Here is a 22,640-nt window from a genome sequence, read left to right as displayed (position 1 = left end):
TCAGCAACTTAGTGAGACCCTGTTTCCAAATAAAATATAAAATGGGTCTGGGAGTATAGCCCGGAGGTAGAAAGCCTCTGAGTTCCACCCCCAGTACCACCAAAAAAAAAAAAAAAAAAAAAAAGTGGGTAACAATAAAATATTTTTAAAAAAACACGCCATTTTTAATTGCAGATATCTTTGGGAAGAGTATATGAGGACAGGGATTATAAAATAGGAGAAATTTAGGCTGGGCATGTGGGGGCACACACCTGTAATCCCAGTACTTGGGAGGCTGACCAGAAGGATTGCAGATTTGAAGACAGCCTCAGCAAGTAGCGAGCCTCAAATCAACCTCAAGAGAGCCTCTTCCCAAATAAAAAGTAAAATTGGCCTAGGGTTGTAGCACTAATGTAGTATGTGTCTGGGTTCAATCCCCAGAATCACCAAAAAAGTAAATCATTTTAGGGAGGAAAGCAATCAATTATCATTTCAATTTGGAGAGAAGCTGAAGAGATCACAAGCAGGTATTTTTTTTCTTTATCTTTCTCTCATCATATGTGCAGGCCTGAGGCCAAGAGGCCTTTCTTCTTTGCACACTGAACTCTACTGAGGGAGGACAAGGTACAGGAGAGTCAGAGGGTCTTCACAAAGGTCATCACCAAAGGAGCTGAGAGTTCAGCAACCAGTCACCAATATCCAGGTATGCAGCAGCACCTGTAATAGCAAGTGTCTGAGCCGCAATCTTTTCAGCACTGCTCTCCTTGAGACCTCCTGGCCATGCCTTGCTACCCAGTGCTTCTGACCTTATTCCAAGTCTGGTTCTCAAGCTATGACATTTCAAAAGAATTTCTCTCTGATCAAGAAGCTGATTAAGTTAATGGGAGTCACTTTCTGTTGTTTGCAGCCAAGAACCCAGACTTCTTTTATTTTCCTCTAGTCTGTTTTGAATGAGGGTTATGATTCCTAAGCAATGTGGACATCAGGACAAACAGAAGAATAATCTATTTAAAAGAAAATAGTAGAGCATTAAAAAGGGTTTACATTCTCTCAAAGAATTTGCATATAACTTAGGGAAACATTCTCCAGAGCTGCCCCTCCCACTTCCTCCTCTCTCCTCCAAGGCTTTCATACCCACAGTTGGCTCATTGTCTTGTTAAGTCTGACACAATAGAAAGGCTAAAAAGGCAAGAAAACAGCACTTTCCAACGGGAAATGGCAAAATTTGCCTATAGATACTTGGAAAGTAGACTAAAAATTAGGCAGACAAAAACAAAAAGGAATATTCCCCCAACTTGGATAATCTAAAATACATATCTTTCTCAAACAACCATACCTTCCTGAAGTCATTTCAAAGTACAGAAATCTGAATTAATGACTTACAGATTTAAAATACCATCCTCAAAAAGTTCCAATAAAATAGATCTAAATAAACTGCCAAGAGTACATTTAATTTTTTGGTCAAATAACATATAAACATATATTTCAAATGTTATAAAAAGTTTGTTATAAGAAAGTAATCAAAGATGATGAAAAAAAAAAAGCTGGACGCGGTGGCGCAGGCTTGTACTGTAATCCAGCATTTAGGTTGAGATAGGAGGATCTGGTTCGCAGACAGCCTCAGCTACTTAGTGAGGCCCTCTGAAACTTAGTAAGACCTTTTTTCAAAATAAAGAATGCCCCTGGATTCCAACCCAAGACCCGCAAAAAAAAAAAAAAAAAAAAAAAAAAGAGAGAGAGAGAGAAGATACATCATGAATCCAACTCCCCATCTAGACAGCAGTTTTACCAGAACTGTTTGTTTTAACCTTCAGGGCACTCGAGTCTGTGCAAAGGTTTACAGTTTCTAAGGCTCGGACTGTTAAAGGAAGTTAGTTTAGGCCAATTTCAGGTCTTAATGTAATAGTGAATACCCATCCTACATACCCAATCCCACATCAGGCAGCTACAGACGTTATTTCTAGAGCAGTCGCCCCCAATTTGCTCGAGCCAAGGCGGGTAAATAAGGACCTGTCATTCAATTATAAAGAAACTGTATTGTGATTGCCAATTACTGCTTCTGATAGCAACGTGTAGATGCAGAGACAAGCTGCCACTGTTGTGATCCCACCCACTAAAAGTTTCCAGGGGATTAAAGCCTACAGAGCCCTTTTCACACCTCCCCTCCTCCCCCTTTCAGGAGCCAGACTTTGGCTGGTGATGTATCTCAGTGGCAGAACACTTTCTTACGCATTTGCAAGGTGCTGGGTTCAATCCACAGAGCCTCAACAAAAAATAAATCGATAAAATAAAGTTCCTACAAGGAGCCAGACATTTAAGGGTTAACACTGGAAAGAAACTACATATACAAGAGAATTTAGAAAATTACCATATATACCCAAGGGGGGGAAAAACCCAAAAAGGCTCAGGAGATCTTAAGTTAATACTGTAAACAGATCCCTAGCACAGAAATGCCCTACAACAATTGAGAAAACACACACAACACCCTCCACCATTCCTGGAAGAAGGGGAGAAATCTGATTTCCAGAGTTACCACTCCAAAAGAACCAAATTAGTTTTCAACAAACAAACAAACAAACAAACAACCCACAAGGCAAAACAAACACACACAGGAAGTACATGCCATCTAAAGGGAAAAGATAAATCAGTAAACATTGTTTAGGAGAAATCAGATGGCAGATTTATTGGCCAGAGACTTTAAAACTATCTTAAATATGCTCAAAAACCTAAAGACATGGACAAGGTCAAGAAAAATGAAGAACAAAATGGAAATATAAATAAAGAGAAAACATTCTTAAAAAGAAATGTTAGAGCTCAAAAACATACCTGGAATAAAATATAAGGATGCAAAAGCACATTTGAGCAGGCAGAAAAAATGATAAAGTGAACCTGAAGGGTAGGCCAATTATGAATACCAAGTCAGAGGATCAGAAAGAAAATTTACTGAAAAGAAATAGGATGAGAAAATTAAAACATTACAAACCATTAACTAAGCACAAAAGACAGTAAATCAGAAAATAGAAAAGCTCTAAGGCATATAGAAAACAACTAGCAAAATGTTAAGTCATTCCTCTGTATTCATTATCTTAAGCGTAAAACTCTCCAATCAAAAGAAAGTCACTGGCAGAATGTATGAGAAACAAAATCCAACTACAGCCAGGTGTGGCTTAAGAGACCCGGTTTCCAAATAAAAAATATAAAATAGGTCTGGGAGTGTAGCCCGGAGATAAAAGGGCTTCCAGGAACCCCAGTACCACCAGAAAAAAACAAATCAAAACAAAATCCAACTACATGCTAGTCACAATTCATTCTGGATCTAAATACAGTTAGGCACACAGCAAAAAGATATAACAATTATAAACATTTTTTTGTTTAACCAATACACCTAATGAGAGACCACCCAATATATTATGAAGCAAAAACTGACAAAATGAAAAAGATAAATTGTACTAAAATAATAGCCAAACACTTCAATACCCAACTCTCAGTAAGAGATGGAACACCAGACAGTAAGATAGGTAAGGAAACAGGCCTAAACAACACATTAAATAAACCAACCACCTAGACCTAACAGGTATACTCAGGTCATTAATCAAGAACATCAGAATATAAAATCTTCTCTAGTGAACATGGAACATGTTTCAGAATAAACATGTATTAGGCCACAAATCAATTCTCAACAGATTTTTAAAAATAGACATTAAAGTATATTCCCCTACTGCAGTAGAATAACATTAGAAATAACAGAAGAAAAACAAAAAATTCGCAAATGCATGGAAGTTAAAAATTATGCTCTTCCCCGGTGTGGTGGCATAGATTTGTAATCCCTGCACTTGGGAGGCTGAGAAAGGAGGATCCTGCAGGTTGGAAACCGGCCTCGGCTGGCTTAAGAGACCCAGTTTCCAAATAAAATATACAAAATAGGACTCTGAGAGTGTAGCCCGGAGGCAGAAGGCCCCCGGGTTCCATCCCCAGTACCACACACACACACACACACAAAAGTTCTTATATCACAAGGGAAGCCATTACATGGCCCTTTGACAACACCTCCCTGATGTCCTCTTCACTTTTGTTTTTTCTTTAGAAATCTTGTTAACTAGAGACTAGACTGATACAATGATCCCACATTTCATTCATTCATTCATTCATTCATTCATTCATTCATTTATTTTACGAGTCTAGGGATGGGACCCAGGGGCATTTGACCTCCAAGGTGCATCCCCTGCCCTATTTTTTTATTCTTTATTTTGAAACAGGGTCTCACTAAGTTGCAGAGGGCCTCACTTAGTAGCTGAGGCTGTCCGCGAACCAGGATCCTCCAGGTCTCAGACTCCCAAATGCTGGGATTACAAGCAACTATGCCAGGCTAGAGCCCACATTTTAAATGACCCAATTTGCCCACAGCATTCTATAAAACTGAAGATGTCTGGAACAGACTATGTATATATTAATAATGCATAGATTTAATTACTGATTCTATGAATTTATATAGAATAAGCAGTACAATGTCAAATGCTTTGGAGTCAAACAGTGCAAGTAAAGCAAGCAGAATAGATGATGAAAAAGGCAACTAATAATCTCTTCAACTACAGAGACTGGTCAGCCACTATAAAGCTCCTGCTGACTTCTACTACACATGACTGCGATCCAGTGTTGGCATATCCTTCAACTTTTCAAAAGAAGCTGGAAATACAGCTTTTTTTGCATGAGGTTTCCTGATTTTTAAATATAGATAATAAATTCCAATTTTAAATAGTGTGTGCGGATCAATACTGTTAAGAAAAACAACAAAACTGGGATCGAAAGAATGTGCCACCACATCCAGTTTATTGTAGAGATTTAATAACATGGCACATGTAAACTACTTATAAGAAATATGGCGTGGTGGTGCACACCTGTAATCCCAGCATTCGGGAGGCCGAGAATGGAGGATCGCAGTTCACGGACAGCCCCAGCTACTCAGTGAGGCCCTTTGTTACTTAATAAGAACCTGTTTCAAAATAGAAAATAAAAAATAGGGCAAGGAGTGTAGCTCAGAGGTAGAATGCCCCTGGGTTCCATCCCCAGACCGAAAAATAAATAAATAATTACCTATTATTAAATACCAAAAACAACTGGTGCCCAAAATATAAACGCTGTCCAATCCAGTCCATCAGAGTTCCTTATTTGCAAGGTAATAAGATTAACAAAGGGAGTAGTAGAAGGCAGCTAATGGAAACAAGGCTTTCTTTTAGGGCACAACATGACAGAGCTGGTGGTGTTGCCCCTCCTCTGATTTTATCATGAAGGTATTGTCACTGAACTTGTCACTTTAACATAATTAATATTGTTATGTAAATCTTACCACTAAAAAAAAAAAGTGGAGTCCAGTGTGGTGGTACACACCTGTAATCCTCGAACTTGGGAGGCTGAGAATGGAGGATCACAGTGTGGATGCCCGTCTCAGCAACTTAGCAAGACATTCAGCAACTTAGTGAGAACCTACTTTAAATAAAAATAATAAGGTTCAGGGTAGCTCAGAGGTATAATGTCCCTGGGTTCAATCCCCAGTACCAAAAAGAATAAAAGTGGGAAATGGAGGCTATATAAGGAAAGGATTCAGAAACAGAAACAGAGAAATAGACTTGATATTCCTTACTCTAAATTATTTTGAAGCTTGCCTCTAAGTAATTTTTTTTTTCCAGTACTGGGGATTGAATCCAGGGGCATTCTACCTCTGAGCTATACCTCCGATCCTATTTTTTTATTATTTATTTTGAAACGGTCTGAGTTGCAAAGGGGCTCACTAAGTAGCTGAGGTGGTCTGTGAACCGCGATCCTCCTGGCTCAGCCTCCCAAATGCTGGGATTACAGGCATGAGCCACCACTCTTCGACTTTCTAAGTAATTTCTTTTAGATTCTTCCCCCCCCCCAACTTAATAGCCAATAGTGATAATGTTGGAGCAAAAAAACAATTCCTGTGTGAAAATTCCCTGTGTGAAAATCAACACAGGGCTGGAATATACCTCAGTGGTAGAGAGCTTAGGGCGTGAAATCCCAACATAAAGAAAAAAAAAATCAACATATGAAGGTAATTGAGAGACAAACAGAAAATTAAGAATGGAACATTTGAAAATATTCTTTAGGGAAAAAAAAGTATGTAACAGTACATAAGGAAGAATGTGAGTCCATAAATTTATAAAAACAGGTTAGGGGTAAAGAAGCTCATTGCATATACAAAAATGGAGAAGTCTCTTAAAAAATTATTACATGTCAGAAAACTGAGCTTCTAAGCATTTTCCAATAATAACTATAGTAATCTTCCCACCAAAGACTTTCTAATAAAAAACACAAATTACTTCCTATAGATCCAGAGAGAAAAATATTTATATATACTTTTTTCCATTTTCAATATTTGCCAAATTTTGCATGGCATAGTGTTCAGGAAGATTGTATTTAATGTAATACAAAAGAAAGAGAAGGCCAAAAAAAAAAAGGGAATTAAAAAGAAAAAAGTGGCATACTAGAATCTTACTCTTAAGAGATTTATAATTCATAGTCAAGGTTCTTCCAGTAAGAAAGCCAGTTCACCTCTATTAAACATATTTTCCTGATCTCTTAGGGATAGAACAGTTCTCAAACTATGCCTGTTGAACACATGAAGCACCAAGTTGTTAAAGACTGCTTATATTTATACCAGATAACATTTAAATTAGATAATTTCAATATTAGCCTAAGGGACAAGATTAACACAAACATCAAATAATAATCAATTATCTGAATAAAACTGTTTCATATTACCACCAGACCGGTGCAATAATTAGTGGCAAGAAATAAGGAGGAAAAAAGGTAGTAGTTAAGAGGAAATGGAAAAAATAATTTGGAAGAGTTAGCTCTTTAACTTCCCTTCTCTTACATGTTTCTACCCAGTTCTTTCCATTCAAATTGCTTATTAAGCAAACATTTGCAATTAAGATAGTAAAAATTTCAACTGAGGTCAATTTCCCCTTTTGTTTATCTTTTACATTAATCCTTGACCCTTGAATCTTCTCATTCAGAGGCATAAAAACAGGAGTTTTAAAATCAGAAAATGATGGGCCAAAATAGTTCCCAATGTAATATCATTGGTGAAGTTACTGAGGTCTGATAACCATTTGTACAGTTCCCAAAACTAGACTTTATCAGTAACCTAAAAAATGATCAGTCATCCTCAGTGACTTATTCACACTCAGAGACCAATGTAAAAATCACGGCTCGCACTCACTTAGCACAAGGATATTCTTATAGTGATCAGAAAACTTGCCCTCAGTAACTCCACTCTTCTTCAGAATAACAACAGTGCTAGCCTGGCTTGGCTGATTAGCACTTGGTGGAATAGTACAGTAATGTGAAGCAGATACTTCATTCAGACTGTAAAGAGGTCTGATACATACTACTGCATTCTAGCTGTGGACACATTGCTGATGACTCTACTGTACTGTTCATTTCCCAAACTGGCCACCTCTCTTGATTCAAAATCCCCCCCATTCTTTTTTCTATGGCTTGCCCCATTTTCCTTAAATGTGTTACCATCACTGAATAAGCAGCAGCAAGTGCTGCTCCCCGTGGTCTGCAATGCTGTTTCCTTGCACTCTAGCTTGCCTAATTATGAGAAAACAAGTTCATTTTTTCTTCTTTCAAGTTCTCAAATAGTACTTGTGACACACCCATGTACCACCTATAATTCAAATAAAAACTATAAAGAAATAAGGATCTTATTTGGTAGTTTTTGCAGATACTGAAATTTAAGTCTGAATACAATATAAATACTACAAAAACCCAAGTGAACACAATCAATACTGCAAAAATTGATATTTCAATTTTTATAGTATATTTCTGTGGCTCAAAGCAAGTTGCTAAAAATTAACCACCTAGAAAAACAGCTTATAGCTAGCTCATAAAAGCAAATAGTCACACACTTACAAAACTATTATAAAAGAACTCTAAATGTGTACAATGCTTTGAAAGTTACAAAGTGCTTTTCCACCCATTGTAGTTTAATTCTCAAAAATCACCAAATATTTAAAAGTTTAAGGAAAGAAACTTATAGAGCATAAAGAAAACAGTCCAGTTTTAAATTTTAATGCCATTAAAGTTTGTACTAACAATTCAGTGTTATTTCATACATGTCTACTTTTGCTTTGAAATCACAGAATATAGTCAGACAATCTGCACTGCAGACATCAACTCCCATGTATTCTCAAGTCATAAATATATTTAAAAAGCATTATTTAAACACCTTGAGAAAGACATTGTTCTAAAATGAAATATACATAAAAATTATCCAAACTTAAAAAATCAGTAATTTATGCTTTGTTATAGCAATTTCTATAACTATTTACCAAATACTTCCTCAGGTGCTTGGTGTATGTATGCCCCATTAAAAACTGTTCTACAAGCCGGGCGTGGTGTTGGCACATGCTTGTAATCCCTGCGCTTTGGAGGCTGAGACAGGAGGATCATGCATGTTCAAAGCCAGCCTCAGCTACTTAGTGAGGCTGTCAGCAACTTAGTGAGACCCAGTTTCCAAATAAAATATAAAATAGGGCTGGAGCTGGGCATGGTGGCACATGCTTGTAATCCCAGCATTCGGGAGACTGAGACAGGAGGATCGTGGTTCGCGGATAGCCTCAGTTACTTAAGGAGACCCTCTGCAACTCAGGGAGACCCGGTTTCAAAATTAGGGCAGGGGGTATAGCTCGGAGGTCAAATGCCCCTGGGTTCCATCCCCAGACCCGCAAAAAAAAAAAAAAAAAAAAAAAAAAAAAAAAAGGCATCAATTATCCATACCTTAGTATGAATAAATTTAACTGACTAAATCTACTCAAGAATTTTAAGCCTAATCCTCAATTGTGAAACAAAAGACAGAAATCATATTGTAACAGAATCCAGGAACTAACCTAGTGAGAGGCATTTTATAAAATCCAAGAAACTAATTCACCTAAATAAGACTGTGTCCAAAGTCAGGTCTTATAAGATGAATTGTACACCACTGAAGTCCGTTGGTTGGTTAAATTCAGTGTAAAAAAGGAGCTACAGAGCTCAACTAACAAAATAAAGTCTACATCACGCTAAGTTTTTTTCTGTATTTTAGAAATTTTTCTAAGTGAACTAAAACATGAATACATCAGTATTTGAAATAGAAAACAAAGAGTTCTTACCTTACTACATCATCAATATTGTTCCTGTATACGCCTTCAAGTCTTTCTGCAGGAAATCCCATAGCAATAATGTTTGGATAAATATCTGAGTACTTAAATTAAGGAAATATCTGAAATATGTAACAATGCAAATATGCACACATTTTAAAACATTAGCTTATTATAAAAAGGCTTTCCCCACATAGCAAAAGATACCAAAGTCTGTCAAATGTACTTATATGGAATCTATCGTGTATAATTAAGAAATATTGGCAAATATATTGATTCAAAAAATGACCCTCAAAACAACTGAACAGCAAAATGTTAAATTCCTCTAGCTAGCATTAAAAATGCTCCTAAAGCAAAAGGCAATATCCATCTTTATAGTATTTAGATACACAAGAAAAACAAAAACCTAAGACTTTGTAGATCACAGAACTAATATATGTGGGGATGTTAAAAATTCACCTAAAGCTGGAAGTGGTAGTGCATGCTAATAATCCCAGTACTTAGGAGGCCAAGACAGGAGAATCACAAGTTATAAACCAGCCTCAGCAACCTAGCAAGGCTCTTAGCAACTTAGTAAGACCCTGTTTCTACGTAATAAAATAAAAAGGGCTAGGGGTATAGTTTAGAGGCAAAATGTCCCTGAGTTCAATCCCTAGTACCACAAATACACAAAAAATGCACCTCAAATAAAAGGTAATTTTCATGTTTATAGTATTTAAATATACATAAAAAAACCCCAAAATCAAAGATTTATATGTCATATAACTAATGTATATGGTAACAAAAACAAAAAAATCTATCTTCCCCCCAAAACTTAACAGTACAACTTCTAAATTTTCATGTTAAAAAAAGTACCATGGCCCGGGCGTGTTGGCACATACTTGTAATCCCAGCGCTTGGGAGGCTGAGACAGGAGGATCACACAGGTTCAAAGCCAGCCTTAGCTACTAGTGAGGCTCTCAGCAACATAGTGAGACCATTTTCAAATAAAATATAAAATAGGCCTGAGAGTATAGCCCAGAGGTAGAAAGCCTCTGGGTTCTACCCCCAGTACTACCATAAGTAAATATGTAAATATAAATTAGACTCAGAAAGTTAGATTTAAGAGCTGGCTATGCTTCTAACTAGTTATATAATTTGGGCAAGTCACTTAACCTTTCTAGACCTCAATTTCCCATTCTACATGATGATTAGGTTCAATGAGATAACCTTTAAAGTCCCTTCCAGCCCTTGCTATCTATGACTTGATAATACTAAACAGAGGTTGAAACTTTTTTTTCCTACTTCTAATCAATGCGGTCAATATTACACACTATATTTGGCATAAAAAAGCCTCTGTACTCAAGAATCTATTCCCACCTACTATAAAAATCACCAACAATTTACATGTCTAAGTCTTATCCATCACAACAGTTTTCATTTTCTTTTAAACTCCATCAGTCCTCTCTAATCTCATAATTTTCTGACAGAGACCTTTTATACCAGACAAGCCAATCTGCCTAAAGCCTCCCTTTGAGGATACTTCTAAGGATGGACCCAGCGACTTTCCAAATACGATTCGGAACTCACCTAACCCAGTGCTCTTTTCTAGATCTACTTTTACCCCTTGCAGCCCTCACTGTTTTGAGTTGATTTCAGTATTTCTTCTTCTTTCTGCAGCACTAGGAACAAAGCCAGGGACTCAAGCATACTAGGCAAATACTACCACTGAATATATCCCCAGCCCTCAATGTTATTTTCAATACAAAAGTAATTCCTCAAACTACTGAAAAACTTTAATTTTGATATAACTTGGAAAAGGTTATTTTAGCACTCTATGATACTCTATAAATGTATTGTCAAGAAATTTACAGAATATTTGAAAAAAAAAAAGGACATACCAAAATACACCTTTTGATAAACTTTTTTTTTTTTTTTTTTTTGGTACTGGGGATGGAACCCAGGGTCCTTCTACCTCTGGGCTTCCAACCTGCAGGATCCTCCTGTCTTAGCCTCCCAAGCGCATGCACCACCACGCCCGGCTTGATAAACTTTTTAAACTATGTATTGCTTAAAAACGATTTACATATGCATTTTCTTGAACCTAAACACCCTCAAAACACACACACACACATACACACTGAGAAACTAAAAAAAGTAACTGCTTCACAGAGAACAGGAAGGGAAGCAGAAAAGCACAGAACAGGTGGAAGCAAGACTATATACCCTTGGATAAATCTGAGCTTTTCGATTTGTTCTGTGTGTATGTGTGAACGTGTTGGAGGGGGGGTACCAGAATGAACCCAGGGTCACTGTTCCTATGGGCTATACCCTCAGCCCCATTTTTATTTTAAAACAGGATACTGCTAAATTGCTAACTTGATGAAGCTGGCCTCCAACCTCCAGGTACCTGGATTATAGGTGTGGGGGACCACATTCAGCTTTAAAGACTAATTTCTCAAAATATCCCGTATTGGCTGAGGGTGTAGCTCTTGAAAAAGTAGCAGCATTATAAAACTCAGAAAGTAAAACATATTAACTGAAAATATCAATATGTAATTCTAGCTACTTGGGAGGCTGAAGCAGAAAGATCCCAAGTTCAAGGCCAGCCTGGGCAATGTAGCAAGACTCTGTCTCAAAATAAAAATTAGGAGGGCTGGGGAAGTAGCTCAGTGGTAGAGTGCTTGCCTAGCATGTGCAAGGCCCTGGGTTCAATCTTCACTACTGCAAAATAAGCCCTCTTCACCTATTGCCTTTTGAGATGGCTACTGTAATAGTTCTTCACTTTGAAAATTGGCAAAAAAGAAAATATATATCAGAAAAATTAAATAGCCCACTTCATAAGCTCTAATTTAAGGGAAAACACGAATTAACAAATATAAAAGGACAAAATTAGAAAAGTCATATTCTGTCAGGTGTGGCAGTGGCACATGCCTATAACCCCAGCTACTAAGGAGACAAAAACGGGAAGCCAGCCTGAGAAACTCAGCAAGACCCTGTCTCAAAAAACTAAAAGAGAGGGCCAGGGACTTAGCTCAGTAGTAGAGTGCTTGCCTGGCAGTGTGTGAGGACCTGGGTTCAATATCCCTACTACTACCATAAACGGGAGAGGGAGAGGGAGAGGGAGAGAGGGAAGGAAGGAGGGAGGTAGGGAGGGAGAGGGAGAGAGGGAAAAAGTCCTATTTTATAGAGGCTAATGAAGTTACTGATGTAAGTAAAGATTTAAAAAATAGTACTAAATCAATACTACTGAGAGCTTGAGGTGGAAATGAACTTTCTTATAGATCAAAACAATCCACAAAGCCAAGTGCAGTGGCACATAGTTGCAATCCCAGCATTTGGGAGGCTGAGACAGGAGGATCATGGTTCTTGAACAGTCTCAGCTACTTAGTGAGGCCCTTTACAACTCAGTGAGAGCCTGTTTCAAAATAAAAAATAAAAAAATAGGGCTTAGGGGGATAGCTTGGCAGTATAATGCCCCTGGGTTCCATCCCCAGTATCGTAATAAATAAATAAATAAATAAAATCACCCACTATGATGTATGAATACAGTGCACCAATAAAAAATTTTAAAAAAAGAAAAAAATAAATAAAATCACACAAAGCATCCTAATGTAAGAAGTCATATAATTGAACAATGGCAGAAAAAACTGCCACTGCCCAATCTCAGCATCACCAAGAGCCAGGCAGATGGCATATAACTCCTGATAAATGTCGTGTAAAGGAAAGAGCACCATGTGACAGCTAAGCATCTTGAACTGAAGTTTATAGACTTTAGATAAAAATTTTAATTTCCACAATCACACAGAAAAAACAAGTTCAGTGACATTGCAAGAACGTAAACTGGGTAAATCCAAATATCTGTAGGTCATGACTCGGTCTCTCTTCAACAAGCAATATTTTTTTTAAGGGGGTGAGAGAGCCAGTAATTGCTCTTGATTTATAAAAACCTGAGGTTCCTAACAGCAAATTTTACATATGCAATGCTAATCCAGATACTGTTTATATAAACCAGCCATAAAGAACATTTTTACACTGGGAAATTTTAATATAATCTGAGTATTAGATGAGATGAAAATTTGTTGAAGTGGAAATATAAACAAAACTGACCAAAAAAAAAGTACAGTGAGATATTGTTTTGGTAAAATATATAACCATACAGAGACAAAGATTACATACTAAGGTACTAAAAGTAATAATCGCTAAGTAGTAGGCAATGCCCTCATTTCTGCTTGTTGTGGATTTTTAATTTTTGCTACAATGTACCTACACTATTTTTATAACAGGTTTTAAAATTGTATGTTTTGAGCCAAACATGGTGGTATATGCCTGCAAACCTGGGAGGCTAAGACAGGAGAAACACAAGTTTGAGGTTAATGCATGATAACTTAGCAAGACTCCACTTCAAGAGAAAAAAAATGCTGGGGTTGGGTGGTGCATGCTTGTAATCCCAGCATTCACGAGGCTGAGACCGGAGGATCATGGTTTGTGGACAGCCTCAGCTACTTAGTGAGACCCTGTTTCAAAATAAAGAATAAAAAATAGGGCAGAGGGTGTAGCTTGGAAGTCAAATGCTCCTGGGTTTCATACCCAAACTCAGGGGGGGAAAAAAAAAAAGAAAGAAAGAAAAAATGCTGGAGGTGTAGGATGAATAGTGGTAGGATGTCCCTGGGTTTATTCCCTAGTACAATTAAAAAAAAAAAAAAAAAAAGAGGTAACTCAGAGGAAAAAAGAGCAGTTTGAGCATTTCAAGCAGAAGCTGGAGATACAGAAATACATGAAATATTCAAAAAAGAACAGCCTAACGCAGCTCACAAAGATACACAGAAAAGAAGGCAGTATGGGCAGAAGGTCCTATTGGTGGTAGAGAGTCCAATGTGACCGGAACGAAGCAATCAAAGGCCAGCCAGGACCAACATGGGAGCTCTCTACCAAACAACAACCTTGATCATGGCCCTGTTCCTTCTTTTTTCAAGGAGTCCAGGGATGAAGTCTTCTTGAGGTTTTACTCTGGATTCCTACTTTCCTGATTTATACAGTTAGAGATTTTACTCAAGACACTGGCATCCGTTTTAAATTAGAAAGATGCTGACACCCAGTCAACTAACTATCCACTGAGTACCCTGTGCCAGACAGTCTACCAAATATAGTCTCGTTTAACCCTATCAATCCCATCAGCAGCATTACCATTTCATAGATGAACTGAGGCTCAAAAGCACTGGGTAATATGCCCAAGGTCCCACAGCCATGAGGAAGTAAATTATATCTCAAAGCCAAGTTATATATATATAAGTAATTCCAAAGTCTAGGCTTTTTATACCATATTAACTCAAAGATTAAGATTTTTGCATTTTCAAATAAAAATAAAACATTTCCAAAGAAAGTAGGTTCAAATAAAAACAATTATCTAATGTTAAAACTGAAAAATTTCTAAAAGACAATACAATATAAAAATTTACTATCATTTCCAAAATATCACATCAGCAACTGTGTACTGAATTATGAGGTAAATAGTTCTTAGGTCACTAATTATACCAACAAGCAAGAAAAAAAATAATAATAATATAAAATTTTTTTCTTCCCCACACAATAAAATTTTTATGACACACTTTTTTAGAAAAATTTTGCCACATAAGAACTAAAGTTGGGCATAGAACACACTAATCCCATTACTTGGGAAGGCTGAGACAAAAGGATTATAAGTGTGAGGCCAACCTGGGCTAGTCTCAACTTAGCAAGACCCTGGCTCAAAATAAAAAAGTAGGGTTTGCAAGTACCACCAACAAAGAAAAAAGAAGCAAATAACCAGACTATATATATGCATATATACATATACATGAACACATATATACATGCACATGCACACACACACAACCCTCCATCTGCAGATTCAATAAACCACAAGCTAAAAATATAAACTAGATAGTGTCTGTACTCATGTATCAACGTATAAGTATAAATTTCACTATGATGTATAATTATAATACATAAATACAGTGTTGAAAGTATGTGAGATGAAGTGTGGAAATACAAAGCTGTACAGTCAATGTCAAAATAAGAAACTGTGCCTGTATTGAACATATACATTTTTCTTGGTCATTATTGCCTAAACTATATAGTATAACTATTTTCAGAGCTTTTATACTGTTTTAGATTTTATAAATAATGCAGTAACTACATATGATGTAATAAAACAAGAGAATATTCCTAGGTTATATACAAATACTATACCATTTCATAAGAGACTTGGATTTTGGAATGGGGGGAGATCTTAGAACCCATCCCATGCCAATACCAAGAAATGGCTATGTTAAGATTTCTAATACAAAAAAGCCTCTGCTAGGCACAGTGCTGCATGCCTGTCATCCCAGCGCTTGGGAGGCTGAGATAGGAGGATCACAGGTTCGAAGTCAGCTTCAGCAAGGCTCTCAGCAACTCAGTAAGACCCTGTTTCAAAATGAAATAGGCTGGGGTGGTGTGAGGGGGTAGCTTAAAGGTAGAATGGCCCTGAGTTTAAGCTCCAGTAGCGCCTGCGCGCGCGCACACACGCGCGCACACACACACACACACGACTTAATTTCACTTACTGGGTAGCATTCTGAATAAACAGAATGTTTAGTATGAAGTAATGAAAAATTATGCTAATTAGACCACTAAAAGAAGCCAAGTATTTCTGGCATATATAGATTTACTTGTAGGCAGTGTTGTGTAATGGCTAAGGACATGCTCTAGAGCCCAGTTGCCTGAACTTGAACTATAGTTTCACTATCTGTGTAACCCTGGGCAAGATAAACACTCTCTCTGGACCTGTTTCTTAAGTAAAATGGGGCTAATAAAGCTACCTGTCATATATGGTCGTTAGGAGGATTGAGTTAGTGTATGAACAATCTTTAGAACACAGTCACATCTGTCTACCAATTGAACAAATGGTATAGATTTATTCCACAAAAACCTACCATTAACAATGTAGATTTTTTTTAATGACAGTGACTAGTCCTTCCAGAGAACATAAAAGCCTAACAACACTTCAACACTATGAAATCCTTAATATACTGATTTCCTTCTTAAAATATTTAGTTTATTATAACTTAAGAACATATGGGAAACAGTATTCCAAACAAGAAATAATTTTCTCACAGTATCTATGACTCCTGTATATGCAACAGGGAAGTGAAAGAAACGCACACAAGAAACACACTTTGATCTTGCCTTGACTCGGTGGCTACCACAGCTACAGGAAATCTGAGGAAATACTAGACAGTCTTTCCTCCCACCTTTGACCTGACCTGTTCAATTTGTTTTGATTGAGGTATCATTTATAAACAAAACACACTTATCAGCCCGGCATGGTGGCGCACCCTTGTAATCTCAGTGCTTGGGAGGCTGAATCAGGAGGATCGCACAGGTTCGAAGCCAGCCTCAGCTACTGAGTGAGGCTCTCAGCAACTTAGTGAGACCCTGTCTGGAAGTATAACCTAGAGGTAGAAAAGCCCCTGGGTTCCACCCTAGTACAACACACACACACAAACACTTCAGTGATTAGTCGGGTGAGTTTTTTTTTTTTTTTTTTTTTGCAGAACTAGGGATGGAACCCAGGAGTGTTCTACCTCCAAGCTATACCCTCAGCCCTATTTTTATTCTTTTTTGTGTGTGTGCGTGGTACTGGGGGTGGAACCCAGAGGCTTTCTACCTCCGGACTATACTCCCAGACCTATTTTATATTTTATTTGGAAACAGGGTCTCACTAAGTTGCCCAGAGCCTAAGTAGCTGAGCCTAGCATCAAACCTGTGTGATCCTCCTGTCTCAGCCTCCCAAGCACTGGGGATTACAAGCATGCACCACCACGTCCAGCCTATTTTTTATTCCTTACTTTAAAACAGAGTCTCACTGAGTTGCAAAGGGCCTCACTAAGTAGTAGCTGAGGTTGACCACAAACTGCAATCCTCCTGTCTCAGCCTCCTGAATGCTGATATTACAAGCCTGCACTACCATGCCTGGCTAGTCTGGTGAGTTTTGATAACTATATATATCAAGGTTTGATAGTCTTAACTTGGGTACCACAATCCCTTCTCATCACAGACTACTGTCCCAAATGAAAAATTTAAATTCTAATGTCTGTCCACAAAAGTCAATTTAATCCATAATATAACTGACCACATTATAATGTGGCTATTTTACAAGCTAATTATAAATTTTTATTGGCATTCAATCATGACTTAAAACACTAGAAAGATGTTCCAACCTTCATATAATTAACAAAATGCCTTTTATTAAACAATTTCCAAGTTGTACTTGTACCTGAATTAATGGGATTTAGACTACAAACTTAACTATAATATTCAAATAGGGTATAATAACCAAAAGCAGCTCCTTAAATGCTATTCTTTAAGAATGTGTTCCTGAAATACATACTGAAAGATATTTTAAGTATAATGGTTACTAAAAGTAAAACAGTTGCAAAGTTTCTTTGTAGTAACCAATATAATATACAGGTAGGCTAGCCCAGCATGGTCGATGCACCATTGTAATCCCAGTATTTGGGAGGCTGAAACAGGAAGATGGCAGGTTCAAGGCCAGTCTCAGCAATTTAGCAAGATGCTCAGCAACTTATCAAGAACCTGTTTCAAAATAAAAAATAAAAAGGTCCGGGTGTAGCTGGTTGTGGTGGCACATACCTGTAATCCCAGTACTTGTGAGGCTGAGATAGAAAGAATGCAGTTCCCAGGGCCAGTCTCAGCAAGTCAGTGAGAACCTTTTTCTAAATTAAAAAAAAAAAAAAAAAAAAAAGAGCTTGGTATGGCGGCACATACCTGTAATCCTAGTACTTGGGAAGGTGAGATGAGAGGATCACAGGTTCGAGGACAACCTCTACAAACAGTGAAACTCTCATATATCTAGTGAGCCCTTGTTTCACAATAAAAATAATAAATAGGACTGGGGGTATAACTCAGAGGTAGAATGTCTCTGGGTTCAATCTCCATGAAAGGAAGAAAGGGGGGAGGGGGATAAGAAATACAGCTCAGAGGTGAAAAAAAGAAAAAAGAGGTCTGGAGGTAAGCTCAGACCTAGAATGCTCCTGGCTTCAATCCCTAATACCAAGAAAAAAAGATAATATATAGGTACACTTAAACAACTTTGAAATTAAAATGCAGTGTTTCATACAATAACTTTTTTCTGACTAAATCATTTTTAAAAAATTATTCCTCTAGATCATAAATAAGTTACTTTTATAATTACTACTCCATTAAAGCTGCTGTAACATATGCACTGAACTCAAATAGTGAAATGAAAACAATATGTACTGTAGAGAGGTATGAACAAAGAACAGACCTCAGGTTGCTGGCTCACCAAAGGAGCATAGCTAACCGAGTGGTAGAGTAAGAAATGAGTAACGCTGGACTAAAAAGACAAGAAGTCAGAGTGGAAAGCCAGTGAGCAGCAGCAGGACTTTACCACTTAGTCCTATTTCCCGGGCATTTCTAATCTGCCCCCTGCTTCTTGTCAGTGCTTTCAACTAACAGGCAGTTAAGGCTTAAAAGAGGTTAAAAGAAATTCAGCCGCTGACTCAAGAGCTATCAGGTTTATATTTCTTTCAAGATTTTAACAAGCTTACATTAAACAGATACATTCTAAATATCAGTTTTCTACTTATTATCATTCTTATAAATCAGTTCTTTAAATGCCATTCTTGTGGATTTTTATGATGGTCTCATTCACTGAAAAATTCCTTATTTCTTACTAGATTTTATTTTTCCCTAATATACTAAATGCTGATTATGGGCTCTAAATTGAAGATTTGCATTCAGAGAAAAGCAGAAATGGCAGTACCTTGATATTTCCAGTGAATAAAGTGTTACTTTTCTAGATGGAAAGGGTGCATAGGTACAGAAGCATGAACTATGAAGATATTTAAAAGGAAAAGTGCTTCTAAAAAAAATGGGGGTTTAAGAAACAAGAAATTAAAATGTAAATATTTACTAGATGCCAGGCTCTGTACTAGGGACCTCATCAGTACTGTAATTTAATATAGAAGACCAAGGTTCCATTCCCAATACTGCAATGTAAAGCCTACCACTTCAGGTAAATCATGCAATTTCTGGGCATCAAATATTTCATTTGTTCTTCTCCAAAATAATGATAAAACTGCCTGCTTTAATTTCTTCACTGGTTGTTTCAAGGACAAAATAAGACATCTAAATATATCTTTAAATCTATAAACCTGAAAAAAGCTCTGTAATTGTAGGTAAGAGGTTATTAATATTAAAAGTTGCAGGACTCTAAAATGTCTTATGTCTTGTTATTTAAATTTAGTTTAAGCATCTCAATACAAGGCAACTCAACATTTCTTTTAATAAACTGTAAAAGGAATGCTGGTATAAATTTAAATTCACCTTAGCATAAATTTTAGGTTCCTTTTAATATTTTTTAGTTATCAACTGGCTGTGCCAAATCAGAAAGGAAAACTGAGCTCACATTTTTCTTCCAGGTTTTTAATATCATATGATTTATCATGATAAAACAGGTTGAAAATATTTTGCTTTGAAATAGAAGTTTTAGATCTCATTTCCTAAATGGAAGCATCACACTCTTCAAAGGTTAACATAAAAATTTGCTAGTAATTTTTCATCTTAATAACAATAGTATAAATTGGTTGATTTAAAGAAAAAAAATCTGTAACCTCTAACTATAAAACTGCTATACCTTTTCCTTCAAAAATCCCACTCTAGCAATATATTCTAAGAAAAAAACAAAAATCCCAATATATAAAGATATTCATAATAATGTTGCTTTAAACAGCCTCAGCTACTTGTGAACCCCTCTGCAAGTTAGTAGAACCCTATTTAAAAAAAAAAAGAATAAAAAATTGGGTTGGGGGTTTAGCTTGGAGGTAGAATGATGGTGAAGTCAATCCCCAGCGCGCGCGCGCGCGCACACACACACACACACACACACACACACATTTGTGTAGACAGAATACGGTAAGGACAATATTAAAACTAAGTAACATGCATGTATACCTTAACAGAAAGCTAATTTCCAGCAACAAATATCTAAAATAGAATTAACATTTTTCCAAATGAACTTCTTAAATTTAAGAATCATTTTTAAATAATTTGAGACATATAAAGATTACACTCAGTGAAAAAATTTATTTTTAAAGAAAATACTCCGAAGTACAATTATTTAAAGTTAAGGAAATTAAGCCTCACAAAATATCAAGTTACTAATAATGTTAGCAACTCTAAAATTCAAAATATTTTAGTGTATTTATTAAAAGTGTATTAATCCTTGACTGACTTAATTCATTTATCTTAATACCAGTTGTTAATTATGAAATAATGTATTTACAACTGCTCAAGCCTACATCTATAAACCTCTAAGAGTTTAAGTTGCCCAACTAACTGGTTTTAACGAGTATACCAAACAATTACCTTCATCCTCGGGCTCTGGATGACTATGATAAGAATGGTTTCCTGTTTCAGAACTGCTGTTAACACACACACACACACACACACACACACACACACACACACACACACACCTCTCTTTATAATTCTGTTCCCACTAAAAACCATCTAGAATTGACCATTAATGATAAATCAAACTAACTGGATATAACCGCTTTCAAAAAGATTATCAATTTAAACCGGGCATGATGGCGCATGCTAGTTAATCCCAGCATTTGAGAGGCTGAGACAGGAGGATCTGGGTTCGTGGACAGCCTCAGCTACTTAGTGAGGCCCTCTGCAACTTAGTGAGACCCTGTTTCAAAATAAAAAGTAAAAAGGGCCTGTTAACTGCTGATGCTAGCCACAATCAACCTGTGCCTGTCTCAGCTCTCAAGTATTGGGCTTATAGGTATGTGCCACCACACATGTATAAGGTCATTAAACTTTATGAAGAAAAAAAAAAGTATTTAGCCAGGCATGATGACGCACACTTATAATCCCAACATTTGGGAGGCTGATATAGGAGGATCAGGATCGTGGTTCGTGGACAGCCTCAGCTACTTAGTGAGGCCCTTTGCAACTCAGTGAGACCCTGTTTCAAAATAAGGCATAAAAAAAAGAAAAATAGGGCAGGGGGTGTAGCTTGGGGGGTGGTGGTGGGAGAGAATGCCCCTGGGTTTCATCCCCAGTACCACACACACAAAAAAAGTATTCAAATAGGTAAGGCACAGAAGATGCCAAGGGATCTATCAGTAAATTGAGAATAAAGACCTAGTTATTCACTAATTGTATTGTGCATATATGTCGCTATCACTAAGAACTACATTATGATGTGAAACTATATGTATAAAAAACGACCTAGTAATATTTAGTGCCAATTCACTAACTGCTGCATTCTGGGAAAAAAAGATTTAAAAAAAATCACCCATCTGTACTGATCTTGAAGATGAAACAAATATTCAAAACCAAATATATAAGGGACTAAGAAAGCAATGCTCTAATACAAATGTCTCCAACAAGTAGGTTTCTTTTTCCTATTAGCTTAGCCAAAACAGTAAAGCTTTTAAATTTGCTCGTAACAATAAAAAAGTTTATCTTTAAAAAAATCCTGTTAATTTAAAAAAAGTTTTTAAAAGAAAAATTCCAAACAAGCCTGCTCGACGGCTTCATTTTGTATTTGAATTTTATTTATTCACTATAAGCCAGGAAATAATTTGAAAATGACTTTTTCCCCAGTCGATAAAAGTAACTCTAAGTACAGTATTTTAGTCTGGGAAAAAACAATACGAACTAAAATACTGTGAATTTTAAAATATTAATTTTAAAAGCATACCTATTATCATTCATTATTATATTTAAGGGCACATTGCTGATTTTACAATTGCCTTGTTCTGAAGGTATTAGTTATTACATCAACTTTATAATCATTTGACTAGTGAATTATCAAAAAATCTAAAATGCTAGTTAAAATTCATATTTTAGAATAATATGTAATTTTAGCATAACATTTTAAAATATACTAATAGAATCGAGCGTAAGAATAAATTGGAGAAAACTCTTAGTAAGGGAGCTAACAAATGCTTTTTACTGAAGAGATTCCATTTTAGTAGGAATCCAATTGGAGGGAAATATACAGTTACTAATCAAGATCAGATGCAAAATCTTCCTATTCAAAGAGATTACACACAAAGACTTATACAATAGTTAAGCTGGAACTTAAAAGAAAAAAAACTAAGAAAAAACAACCTTTTCAACCAGTAAATATAAATTTAAAATATATTAAGTTTAATATACAAAAAACAAAAATACAGTTATATGGGAGTGATAGAAATGAAAATAAAAAACAAAAAGTCTGAAAACCTTATACTCTTTAAATTACTATTAGGTAAACAGAATGGTTAAAGACTTTTAAACTTTAGTATTTGCATAAAAATCTCACCTACATTTGTGCCTCACTTAAAGAAAGAATTAATGTATACATTATCTAGTTAAAAAGGTGCAAAAGAGTATCATTCATGTCCTATAATTCAGTCCCAGTTTATGAACTGATTCTAATAAAAACAA

The 22,640-nt window shown here is 36.3% G+C and overlaps 1 protein-coding gene across 2 annotated transcripts in view; it reads right to left on the bottom strand.

Moving 5' to 3' along the window:
• Window positions 1–22,640, bottom strand: part of PTEN (phosphatase and tensin homolog) — a gene marked incomplete at its 5' end in the record, with an annotated part of 83,059 nt that overhangs the window by 47,017 nt on the left and 13,402 nt on the right. For both annotated transcript variants that reach the window (XM_080694492.1, XM_080694493.1), the window contains one exon: window positions 9,159–9,243. In XM_080694492.1, coding sequence (XP_080550618.1) covers window positions 9,159–9,243 — 85 coding nt within the window. The remainder of the gene's footprint in view (window positions 1–9,158; window positions 9,244–22,640) is intronic.

Source organism: Muscardinus avellanarius, assembly GCF_963383645.1.
Source record: "Muscardinus avellanarius genome assembly, chromosome: 4".
Taxonomy (NCBI): Eukaryota; Metazoa; Chordata; class Mammalia; order Rodentia; family Gliridae; genus Muscardinus; species Muscardinus avellanarius.
The sequence above is the reverse complement of the archived record's forward strand: the minus strand, read 5'-3'. Positions and strand labels throughout refer to the sequence as shown.